Source organism: Cryptomeria japonica, chromosome 5, assembly GCF_030272615.1.
Source record: "Cryptomeria japonica chromosome 5, Sugi_1.0, whole genome shotgun sequence".
Lineage (NCBI taxonomy): Eukaryota > Viridiplantae > Streptophyta > Pinopsida > Cupressales > Cupressaceae > Cryptomeria > Cryptomeria japonica.
Genome location: NC_081409.1, coordinates 835,665,810 through 835,679,517, shown reverse-complemented (window position 1 = coordinate 835,679,517; position 13,708 = coordinate 835,665,810). Strand labels below are relative to the sequence as shown.

The following is a 13,708-nucleotide window of genomic DNA, read 5'->3' as shown; positions in this document are numbered from 1 at the left end:
CGAACAAACATACATTAGCTGAACCTTTCACCCTGTGTAATAATACCACCAGGACGTGTATGTGGGGTTTCATGTGGCTTCTAGTAATGACCTTGGGGAGTCTAGACCCACCTCCATAGTTAACCTTGGTCCATTTCCTGGCAAGGGTGTTTCGGTACACACTAGGGTTTTCCCGATACTCAGCTTCAGCTTGAATGGGTGAGAAAGCGGCAAAGGTACTTGCTGTTAATTTCAAAACAGAAGAAATGGTTTCCCTGGAGACAGGAAGTATGATATTACCATTTTTGCTTACTATGCTCTTGCTTCTTACATCATAATGGTCAATGCAAAGTTGTAGGAGTTCAGGGTTTACGAAGGCGGGGGGAAACGCAGCAGCTTCAATTAACCTGCTCGTTAATATTTCCATACATCCCTTAACCTCTTTCGTATTCGCAAGAAAATTTGCTTGAAGACTTTCCACATTTACCCCTTCTAAATTGATATCACAAATCACTGGTCTTTTACATTCAAGGCTAGAAACATTACCGAGAAAATGCATAACCGACTTCATTCTCAACTTAAACAAGCAAGACCTCTTTCAGACAAACCTTTGAAAATAACAGTTTTGCAGAACAGAACAAAGATTACTAAACTCTCACCTGTTTTCCATTGAAAAACAAATAATCTTCTCTAGCTTCCTTAACTGCTCCTTCTCTCCGAAATCAGACCTCCTCTCCTTTTTCCTTTTTCTTTTGTTTTTGGATAACTTACCAGGCAACTGAATGAAAATTTATCACAGGAAAACCTTATACATGGGAAGATCGGATAATGATAGCTCATCACCTCACATCAAGATTGACATGTTCGAGGCGTCAATGCATAAATGCCTCGATTAATGATTTACCCTTTCGCATGAGTTAATAATAATTGATTTCATGCGATATCCAGTCATTCCTAAAACGAAGGTCTACTCACACTCATAACAATGATGCCCTTTTCCTTGAAAAAGAAATAAAATCTTTTGATTTGACATGCTGACGGGACCATTGATTGCTTTGAGAGAAAGGCGGCGCATCGTACTCCAAAAATAAACTCCCGCCGTCAGTACTTGCCAAAAACCACTTTGAATAGGCTTGAACCGAGGTTCAAAATGGTTCAAAGTATTTCAAAGAAGACCGCCGCGATAAAAGATACTTCCTGCCAAAGAAAGAGTGTTAGTATGAAAAATTTGGTCGAACCACTTTGAACTACTTCGAACCAAGGTTCGAAATGATTCGAAGCGATTCAAAAGGGAGGGGAGGAATGACCGTGGAAGCTTGCGACCTTGACCAACTTCTTCAAAGGACGATAGACACTTAGATGATGAAGGGGAGACCTCAAATAAGATAGGTGGGATTTTTAAAGAGGAACCCTTGAATTAATATGGCGACTCTAAACACAACTAACACTATGATACCAAAAAAAAGTCTCAAACATAATATATTAATTTTAATAAAGACTAGATATCATAAAATTTTAACTATAATACATAAATTTTGATTTTAATTATTTTTCTATTATTTTATAATAGAATTATTTAGATTTTACTTCATTTTCTACATAATTGAAAATTTAAATATAGAAAAAAATCTATATCTAATAAATTTTTATTATCAATAAGATTTTGTATATTCTTATATGTAATTAAAGATTTAAATATGAAAAAACTGATTTAATAAAAACAAAGATCAGAGTGCCCATTGAACCAACACGTCCAATTGCTAGTTTTAACTATGGCCCAGGGATGTATATACAGAACTTTGTCCGATTTACTCCATACTAATCTTACTATTTAAATACGAAAAATATGTGGCATGGATCGTGGTTGATTTCCTTCCATGCTCCATCTCTTTTGGCTCTTCTGCACACTTGGAAGCACTCATATCTTATTTTAAAGTACCCAAATCTAAGACACATCTGACCAGACACAGTTAGACCAGGAACCTAACATGATATATCTTATTGCAAAGCAGACTTGATGACATCTAACCTACATACAGAATGGGAGCCTTCGCCATCTCCTACTGTACCAATCTGTACTCTACCCAAATATACACCAACTCATCATCAAAAGCAAGGAGACACTCAAGATTGTCTTCAACCATTCATGTTTTTCCATTCAACGTTTGCTTAAAGAGAAAGAAAGTAGCTCACAGATGGCATTCAATGGTCTTGGCAACAGCAGCAGGAGACCAGCCCGTAATTCAGGAATTGTCAAACCCAAAGATGCTAGAAGATATGATACAGCAAGTATGTTATAATCTTATTTTTAAGCTAATTATGAATGACTGCTACTCTTGTTCAAAGTTGCTGTCCATTTTTCCATGGTTATCTTTTCCTGCCAATGTAGTTCAGCCAACAATTGTTATGGGATGAGCTTGAGTGGCAAATCATCAGGGCTTTCACAATGGAGCCGCTGGTTTAAATCTTGAATGGACAGTGTTAAGGAGTTGAAATTGGATAAAATGCCATATTTAAGGAGACATGTTAATGTTGAATTTGGAATCGGGTAAACTTCCACATCCAAATGTTGAATTTGAAATAGGGTAAACTTTCACATCTAACTTTTGCTACTAAAATTGGGTAAATTACCACATCCAAATGCTGTCGTTTGAAAATAGATAAAATACCGCATCAACTGCTATGTATTGAAATTGGGTAAAATGGTACATCCATTGAATCAAGTTAAATGTTGAGTCTAGGTAATCTATCACATCCAATGAGACAAGTTGAAGTCGGGTCCAAGAGCACCGAACCCCAGTTTAAATGATAAGATAACCTTGATCAAGGCATCTAAGCTGGAGGAGGGTAATTTACCAATCAAAAATTTATCTATAACTGCTGCTCCCGGTATGTGATAGGCCACCCAGTAGTCAAAAGTCTCTGATATATTAGTACTGCAGGAGCTTTTCTCATACTGCATAGTATCTTGCAAGCTATGTTTCATCGATCCCTTGCTTGTCAGGGAAATGTGGAAAGGGGTGGCCAGAAGTAGCCTTGAAATCCTAGGAACAAAAGTTATATTGAAAAATAGCTTTATATTGAAAAATAGCTAGGATGATAGAGCATGCGGACAGGACATGGGGGAATCCCAAGAACATTATTTATATTGAAAAACAACACTGAGGATGCCAGTTGAGGAATGAAGTGTAGAAAGGGGGAACAAGGGCAGAGGCGCAAGGGGGACTGAAGCATCCACTTGAAACATAACTTATAAGTGAGGAGGGCAGGGGCATTGTCCATAGCACGCCTTATAAGTCAGCAGTGGAGTATTCTCGTTAGTGTCGTATAAGTTAACAGCATAAGGATATTATTCATGTTTCAGTTAGCATTACCGGGGAAACAATGTTTGCGTCAAATTGAGCAATGCCAGCCCACCCAAAGTAGCAACTATTATGTATATTATGTTGGGCTTATGGAATCCCATCTCCAGAGGTTTCAACCTAGATCGTTATCAGTTGAAATAAAATAAAAAAGTGACAAAGTGCTATTACTGGTTTATGAATAAATCATTATGGATGTTAAATTCCGGATAATTGATTTGCTCATATGCTTGTGCAAACAATTCTGAGTTATTCTTGAGTGACAATAGATTTCTTTTCCATGTGAAATGATAAACCAGTTTTAGTGATTTGTATTTTTCTGTTTTTTTTCTTCTTCAGACATGTACTCATAGAATAATAAACTTGAAGCAGAAATGGCTACAAGGGAATGAATGCACTATTAAACTGGACTCAAGCAGTAGCCGAATGGTCAAATTTGTCATATGAGACAATCTCATGAACTGGCTTATTCAGTTTTAAGTAATCGTTGCAAGATCTAACAAAGACTTACAGAGTTATTTTTAGCTTCTCTTTGACTACAAGCTTCATGGAAAAAAACTTGATATTTTTAGTGCTAGTGGGACAATGCACATTTAAATTGTTTTGCTGGAGGAAATGATTTATATATTCCAGAAGTTTGCAAGCATGCCTGCCAGAAGCAGTTTAGTTCTTTACAGACCTCCACAAAGACTATCAAGTGAAATATTCACTTAAATTATCTGTGCAGTAAACAGTTGTCTGCGACTGAAGGCCATCATAGACACCTGTTTACAGGGTTGTGTATATGTGTGTCTGTGACTGAAGGCCATCATAGACACCTGTTTACAGGGTTGTGTATATGTGTGTCTGTGTGCATGATGTGGGTTGTCTCTAAGAATAAAGGTACTGATCCGAAATTGGACAGGTTTAAATTGGTTCAGCAGGAAGTGCTGCAAGTGTTCTGAATAGATGCCAGTTTACCTGCAGCAGTGTCTCAAGTATTCTAAGCGAACTGCAACCTCTGTATTGTTAGATCACATTGGGTGCAGTGCATTATAGCACTTTCTTATGTGCAACAGTGCTGCAAGTGTTCTGAATGGCCTCAAGTTTATGAGAAGCAGTACCGTGAGTGTTCTAATTGACTTGGGAGCCTTTGTAGCATTAGTTTAGATTTGTGCAGTTCTTTTGTTTGATTCACTTATGCTGAGCAATGATATTGTTTGCAACAATGCTATAGGTTTGGTTAAGGGAGATGATATTGGGTGCTAGAGGATGGAGCGGCAAGTGTGACATTTGGCAAGATGGGCTGAAGATTGCTATGGGATGAATCCAGACAACTTCATTGCATTGGTGACTGTTTGTCAAAGCTATTATGTAACTGAAATGCCTCTGGTTGTAGTAGTATGGAAGTGGAATCGTCAGTAGAAGTAGTTGTGGCAGAGGTTGTAAGACAACAGAGAAGATGAGAGACAGAATGGAGTCGAAGGCAGCTAGCAAAAAAGTGCATTGGCGAGTGATTGGGCAGATAGCAAACAAGTGCAGTGGCTAGTGATAGGGCATGAATGTTCCCTTGTCATGGCAGCGGTTGATTCCTTTTTTCATGCATTCAACCATTTCCTTTCTCGCATATAATATATCACGTACTAGTAGTGTTTGGGTAAATGTTCCCATTCCCCATTGGTGATGGTTTGGATTCTGGTGTCTTGGGTGTTCATTTATCTTTTTCGTAGGCAACTTATTTGTGGATCCATTAGTAACTATTGTTACATTGTTTTAGGGAGGGAACCATGCAGTGAGCCTTCACCTTTCCCTAGTGTTTTGATCCTCTTCGTGGATGAGTGCAAATGACCAAGTGAGGGCAGCAAACAGAGTACAGGAAGGAATCGGAGAGCAGGAGAGGTAGAGGGCAGACAGAGTGTGTATGTTGATGCTGAGGGAAGTGGTATCCTAAGGTGAAGTTCCCCATGTTTAATGGTTTTATGGGATGCCATTACTTAACTATGACTGTTGCACAGTGCTAAATGCTAGGTAGTCATTGGCAGATGGAATAAGCTTTGTGGGCGTGTTTGTGGGAGATTGAAGAGGCCATGTGTGGCATACCACATTTGCATCTTATTCCCCTGTGGTGGAATTCATCGAGGCCATTGTTTATGGATTCAGTCAATCTATGAACTCTTATAAGCGTTGCATGATGGATCACCGGTGTCAATGCAACTAATTGAACTTCATTCTTGTGAGAGTGGAGGCTATATCAGTTAGGTGTGAGCCTAGGATCGCTGCAATATTTGGAGCAAAAGTTGCTGCAGGTCATTTCATTTTTAGGGTAATGTGGATAGAGGTAGTGTGGGAGAACTTAGGTCAGATTCAGCACACAAGTAATACCGTATTTCTTTTCTCACTTCATATAAAGTGATTTTATAAATTTATAGGAGTTTCATCTCTTCTATTATAGGAGAATTGTTATACCTCCAATGACCACTCTTCCATATAGATGAGTTGTTTTAAGTCCATAGCAGCAAAAATTGTTTGGGGAAAAAATCGGCAAACCAAAAGTATAAGATTTTTTGAAAAAATGGGGAAAAGATCGGATTTTGAAAAAATGGAAGAAATTGTAGAAAAATAGACAAAAACTACTTTTTTAAAAACTTAAGGGCATTTCCATATCATAGAGATATAGAGAGCAAATAAAATAGAGTTTAATCCATGAATTGTAGAAAATAGATTTTTGTTGTTTATATTCATATTGCTGATTACATAGGCAAATATTCAGTTAACTTTTTAAAAGGACAGTCACCAAATACACCAAATAGTTGTCTAAGTCTGAGATCAAATATTAGCTAAGTCTATGAAGTAACTGAGATCAAAATTTATCAGACAGCGATCCAACTACTATTAGGAATTTAGTAAAAGTGGAAGCCATTCTGAAGTGATCTAAGACTTTCATTGTGATTGAGGAAAGGAGTTTTCTAGGGGTAATTCAATATTTGAAAAAGGTTATCAAATCATATTCCGCAATTGCAATGCTTTAGCTTCCCTAAAGGCAATTGGTAAGTCCTTTATGTGGGGTAGAATTCAACAAAAAGCATTTGTATAGAAGTAAAAGATTAGCAAGCCACTGGTTTTGGTAATACCTAGCTTTCAACTACCATTTTAGGAAGAGATAAATGTTAATGATTATGTGTTGGAGGCTGTTTTACTACATGTATGCAAGCTTGTTTGTTGTCATTCAGATTTATTTCATGGAGCATTTTGGATATATTGCTCATATAATGAATTGTATGTGTTTGTCTGCGCACAAATTTAAATATATCAATTATAAATTAAAAATCAATATCATATATCTATATCTATATCTATATCTATATCTATATATCATATATCTATATCTATATCTATATATAATATATCTATATCTTTATCTATATATAATATATCTATATCTATATCTATATTATGTATGTCTTCGGATGTTTGGTGTCGTGGTAGAAACCCTTTGTTGGTGAGGCAGCCACCAAGGTTCAAACCTTCGTGGGGCCACTGAGCTCGCAAACCTTGTGCCTTCGCTAGGCCGTTGAGCTTGTGGGTTTGAACAAGTGAAGTGTGGGGAATGATGGCCCCTAAAAATAGCCTCGTGGGAAGAGATCCTCCGTAATTGGTTTCCCTGCACTCGGACCAAGCTAAAAACTTGAGTTTCCTCAATCCAAAAAATATATATTATATATTATATTAAAATTAAATATGTACATTATTTTTAATATATAGTTTATTACATAGCTATTAATATATATTAATAGTCTATAATAGTTTAAATTTTAAAACTACTTTATAGTATTAATTATAAACTATAGTGGTTCGCTCCTTCCCCGTCAAAGTGCCATCTGTAATAGTGCATAATAGTTATAATTTTAAAGTTAGTGTATAATATTAATTATATACTTGTTCGCATTAGAATCCATGGGGTAGGGTGTGGAGAGAGCTCGAGTCATATTGAAGCCATGATTTAGAGCAATTTTGCCAGTTGCTTCGACACTATCTCATATGCCCCTCACGATTTAGGATGATTGAGTCCCTTTCAAATTCGGTTGATGACCGACATTGCTCCCCTTGCTCCTCTATTTAGGGTTTTTTAGAGGTCAAAAAGAAAACTAAGGGACAAAATAACAAACTATTTCCATGATTCCGCACTAACTCTGATTTCGTCTCAGAATTGGCCCTATTTCTAAGCAATTCGGTAATTTCACAAGTTTTTCTAGGGTTTCATGGGTTTTGCAACGATTTTTTTCACCTTTTTGGCTATTTTTGGGGATCTTTAACATGATTTCAATCTGATTTAAATGCAAAAAATCATTGGAAATTGGATCAACGATTTTTTTGTGAATCAATATATTTTCGGGGAATAAATCGACCGGCTCCATGATTCGTGATTAATTGCATATAATTGCGATTTTTTGCAGATTATTGTTTCTTTGGTTTTAACAACTCATGATACAAACAAGCACTCCTCAAAAAATAATTATATGACTAACTAACAAAATGATATGAATGATGTGATATTTCCAACACTTAGGACACACCAAGAAATAAGCACCACACAAAATGGACTCTAAAACATTGAAAATAATTGAGAGATTAAAGTGAAACACCAAGAAATAAACACCACACAAAATGGACTCTAAAACATTGAAAATAATTAAGAGATTAAAGTGAAGACTAACACTTGATCTCCAAACCTACTAGCCCACAAAGGAGATAACTCCCGAGGGCTTGAGAGTCAATAAGGGATTATAAAAATTGACCAAAGACATAGGAATGGATGTCAACATCATCAAGTCAAATGAGGATATCTGATGCACAATCATCTAGGAATGGATGATTATGTGGATCTCCATAAATGTCCCAAATCTTGGTCCAAACTATGTGTGGGCACTTGATTCTTGAAGTCTGATTGTAGGTATCTCTAAAGATGCTTGCACTAAAACACTCAATTCTCTGATATCATCATTCTTATTACCCCAAACTAATTTCTTCTATGTTGTCTCTAGCTTAGGGATGAGTCCATAAAAATGAGGTAATTGATTGAGCCACCTACAATGTGTCAGAATGCCTTTTTGCCAACACTCATGATTGTCCTTAGTCAAGATGATTACAAAAGGATGAGTTGCATAACCCATGATTACAACTACAATACACTTCCCAAATGATAAAATTAGAGATCAATATTTGAAATGTAGCTGAAATGAAGTGATCAAATCAAAACATGACCCTCCCAACTGCCAAAATGTCCAAGCCACCCTCCTGGATACCCATCAAGTAAGAACTGAAACAAAAATATGTTTGAGACAAAAATAGAAAAAAGTTCGTGGATGGCTGGATAGAGCTCCTCAATACCTTTCCAATTCTGCAAGAATCATAAAAATCAGACATTGTGGCAAAAAGTTATGAGCTTGGGTGCCAAAAAAAAGATTTGACTACAATCAACAATTATTATCTCCAAACAGATTCAGGAAAATAACCTACACTACTGGAAAATTCATAGAACCAACTTTCCAACAATATTATGTTTTAAAAAAGTTTACTCTATTAGCCCAAGTTGTGACAAAACAAAAAAAAGGCCTATTCGGCACTTTGGAAGGCAACTTGTAGCACTTGGGCACAAAAATTTGGTCACCCATATGATTGTGTAGGTTTTTGGTAGAAAAAAAGGGTGTTGCTGCTTGGGTGGTGATGGGGTGGCAGACGAGGCAAGGACTAGGTGGTGGGTCACCTTGCTTCAGGGGCTCAAGCCCTTTATAGATCGATTGGTCATTGATGTGACCTTGGCAAATCATCAACCCACTTGGGCCACCAACCAAACACTTGACCAAACACAATAAATCAGAAGTTTTAATAAAAGAAGTGATTATTAAAATAATTTTGTACCATGGGGATTGTTGAACAAAGTATGATGAAGACCAAGTGATGTTGACATCGTACACATTGTGCACACTACAAAGTACCGATCAATGATGCCACCCTAACACAAGGAATCTACCAAATCTAATAGGAATGTTTTGCTAGGAGGGGGGAGCATATTTTTTGTCATAGGAATAGTCCATATAGTACGGTTAAGTATGGATCTGTACAAATTTCGCCAAATATGCAAAAGAAAACTCTAATGCCCCTAGACAAAAGTCTTAGGGTTTGATGATTTGATAGTTGATCCTTAGGATATTGGGCATTTCGGACACGATGGTAGAGTCAGATTTTGCCCAAAGTGCTCCAAAAATTTAGCTATCTCATATACCTAGCAACTTTAACCCTACTTGAAACCCTTGTAGATTTGACAAAATATAATGAAATTTGACAAAAGGAAAGGCAAATTTCTTTGATGCCCTCAATTCAACCAAGATGTGCTTGAAACCTCAAAATGCACCCAACAAATTCTTCAAGCTTGATGATGTTCCTCAGATCTAGGAAGGAATTTGTTGCAATGGAGCTTTGGTACCATGTAGGAGTTGATGGTGAACTCCCAACACCCTAGGATCAGCTACTAGAGAAAAATATCTTCCACAAGAGAGAAGATGACAAGAATAACTTGCTTCAATAATGCAAGGTTGATTGATTGAATATATGAATTATACAATGAGATGCCTTGTTTATAAAGACAAGGTTATGACATGTGTCTTAACCTTATGTTATGAGACAACTAAAATGTCAAATATTAAATGACCTAGGTACCTAAAAGTGAATGTCAAAAGATAATTATTTATGACAACTAACAACCTTCTAGAAAGATTCCCTAGGACCTAGGTAAACTTAACATGTGAATAAGTCCCCTACCAGGAACTGGTTATGTACAAGACCTCATTTGCACCAATATATTTGATCTGACCTACACTTTATATGCCAGTCGTAAGTTTTTGGCATGGGCTCATTGACTTTTTGGAGAGGACTCGCCAAAAAGGTAGTGATACTTTCTAGTGAGTAATTGTTTATGTTTTTACTCAGCAAGTACTCAACAAGTATGGCACCTATGGTATAAGAGAGGTTGCAAAGGAAAATAAAAATTGTAGACTACTTCACTGTTGAAATTTATGTAATGCTAAAATAGTTGATGTGGTTGTAAAAAAATTTAGATCTTTATGTTGAGCATGTCTATTGAGTTGCATTAGATTGGTTGATTTCCATCTAAATGTATGCGTTTGCATAAAGATAATATAAAAGAACAAAAATATTTGCTCTTAAGAGTCTTTTTGTTTTTTTTCCAAGTATGCATTTAGTTTGGGCTATCATAGTGGTATCCATGCTGTGATCTTTCTAGTTTATGAAAGGTTTAGAAAAAAATAGAAAAAAAAAGCAAAATCTGATATAGTATTGCATGTTTATTAGTGACAAAGAAGTCAAATATCAACTTAGGGAACAAAAGAAGCAGAAAATGGCACATGAGGATAAAGATAGAAAATGATAGAAGATGAAAGGGGAGATCTATTTCCAGATACCCTGATGGAAATTTAAAGGGTACGAGAGGGAATGATAGATCTAATGGCACAAATGTTACATCTTCAAAGTAGCAAGAAAAATCTAGGTCATACTAAAGCTTCTTAGAGAGGGAAGTTTAGATTCACATGATTGACCAATGGCTAGTCAAACGAGTCTTCTTCAACAACCCACTAAGTCCATGCTTATACAAAGGAATGAAAGATTAGATTTTGAAACAATTACTTGAAAGAAGTTAGACACACTATTTATGGAGTGTTAAATGAATTCGAAAGACTTCACGGCTATAGTAATTTATATCAATTCCTTGGAGATACTTGGGAAGAGGTATTTGGGTGGAAGAATTTTTATTGCTTTTGCAGACAAAATTAGTGCCTCTACCTAATTTTGGTCATTCAAAATATCGATTCTCATTAGTGAATCCATTTTTCTACAAAGCCATCTGTTGATGGGTGTTTTGTGACCACACCAACACAGAATAAAATACCAAGGTATCTTATCCTCTCTTGAGAAAAATCCCGTGTATGGTAATATTGCGAAAGATCATACAAGTGACTCCAAGGTTCTTCTCTGTCATGTCCTGACATGTGGATAAGCTCAATGGTCGTTGTGATATGTTGGTAACACAAAGGGACTTATGGTTGAATCTTTCTTCACTTCTTCTGCAGTACTAGCTAGAACTTCTTCATTAGATATTGCAATCTCGTGATGATGCTTCTTCAAACAGACACAACTGAAATTAAAGGGGAAAGGGTTAGAAGGGTCTAAATCTACTCCTAAGGACAATGACATCAATGGATAGTGCTTCAATGGACGGATTTTAAATAAACCAAGTTCTGCTTCGCCAAGATCAGCTACAACTCCACAAGAACTAGTGCAATCTTCCAAGGATGCTAAAGGATTTTGACATCGAGAAAGTGCATTTGAATACCCAAAACGACACAATCCAAATGACTATCCACAATCGAACTTAGCACAAATTTAGTGGCTAAGGCTAACTTTACATTGCAACTTATAATCAACAAGATGCAAAAAGCATGAACCATGGAAATTCATCAAACACCATTACATTCTCCATTGAAATCAAAGCACTTTATCTAACAATTGAGAAATTGGAAGAACACCATGCAACAAGTTGAAATAAATATGAATCCACCATATCTTCAATGAAATCAAATTTTATTTCTCCAAGTCTTACAACAATGTCTTCTTCTACTCTATTTCTACTCTAAGGAGCAAGAGCTCTCTGCTTCTAGTGAGCTATCTATCTAATGAATTACAAATGATAAGGTAGGGCCTTTTATAGAGCTCCTCCCACAAATGAACGAACAAGATTGATTTGAGATCAAGGGCCAAGATTACATCATGCAAATCCTAATTAGGGTTTGACCAAAAATGACCTATGTCGCACCAGGTAGTGGGCCTGTCAATTAATAAGGCATCATGCCTATCATGTATTTAATGGTCCATCACTCCAAATGAGGCGCCCGCTATGCATTAAATAGCCCACCACTCCATTAGGCATTTCATAGCTCATTGCCCAAGATAGGGCACCCACTAACCCTTTCCTTGGCAGCAAATGCAATGAATTTGGTCATGACGGTTGGGAGACATTTGATTGGCCGAAGAAGGTGACAGGGTGCTGCCTCAACATGTTGGACACCATGTGGACCTGGTGACTCATCACAAGGAATATTCCATTTTGCATCATTTTGTGATCAAGGTTCTAACTTTGATTAACTTTTTTGAATTTATCTTTCCTTGATCATTTTCTTCCTTCCATGTACTTGCTTGGGAATTCACCTTCTTGGAATATCTTTCCTTGTCGACGATTCTGTCATTCTTGAAGTCTTTCATACTTGAACTGGATCTCATGAACTTTGAATGTCTGGAACTAGAATTCTTCCTCCTTGCTCTTTTCCTGACTGGGATCTTGGACTTCCAAAGGAAATTCACGATAGCTGTAAATTCTTCTCATCTATATTTGCTTTAATCTTGAGGTCTTTCAATTGGCAATCTCTAGAATTGGAATTCCTCCTCCATGAATTTTTTGAGACTGGATTTCTTCTTGAACTTGGATGTCATAAACTAGATCTGCTCATCTTGGACCTTCGTGCTTCTTGACGTCCTGATGTTGTCTTTGGATTGGATAGATGAATTCTTGATGTTTATCATTTTTTAACATTTTGCAGATGGGTGCATTTGGAGCTTGGAGAAGGAATTTCTCCATACTTATCAAATTTTTGAGTTTCCATTTCCAAGGAATCCTTGAGCGCATATCAATCCTAGAGGAGGATTTGTCAACACTTAGCAAAATTTATCATTTCTTCCCTCCCTGGAGATAGGTGCATTTGGAGCTTGGGGAAGGAATTTTCCTTGGTGAAATTATCCTTCATTGCCATCATGAAGCTAGGTGCATTTGGGAGGACCTGAAGGATTTTCTGTACCTTAGTAAAAATTTCAAATTTCCATGACCTGAGGAATGCTTGGGCGTATTTTGGAGTTGGAGGAATTCTTTGATACTTAACTATTTTTTCACTTTCGAAGAATCCTGGCATGCTTGGGGTCTGGAGGAGGAAAGTTTCCAACACTGTGTCATTTTTCCATTTTCTAGGAATTCTGTCTTGTTTGGAGTCCAGAGGAAGAAATTTCCAACACAACCAATTTTACATGATTTCCAAGAATTCTGTCTTGAAGGAAGGAATTTCCAACACAACCAATTTGACATGATTTCCAAGAATTCTATCCTGAAGGAGAAATTTCCAACACTTAGGCCAATTTTTCATTGTTTCCAAGAATTCTGTCGTAAAGGAAGGAATTTCCAACAACAACCAATTTTTCATTGTTTCCAAGAATTCTGTCTTGAAGGAAGGAATTTTGTTCAAGAGGAAAAAATCCTCTTTAGCTGGGAT

General features: G+C 36.7%; 1 protein-coding gene across 1 annotated transcript in view; it reads left to right on the top strand.

Annotated features, from left to right (window-relative positions):
• The first annotated feature begins 1,799 nt into the window (after positions 1-1,799).
• LOC131052711 (uncharacterized) overlaps positions 1,800-13,708 on the top strand; it is a 139,535-nt gene continuing 127,626 nt past the window's right edge. The window contains exon 1 of the mRNA XM_057987297.1: positions 1,800-2,268. Coding sequence (XP_057843280.1) covers positions 2,020-2,268 — 249 coding nt within the window. The 5' untranslated portion in view covers positions 1,800-2,019. The remainder of the gene's footprint in view (positions 2,269-13,708) is intronic.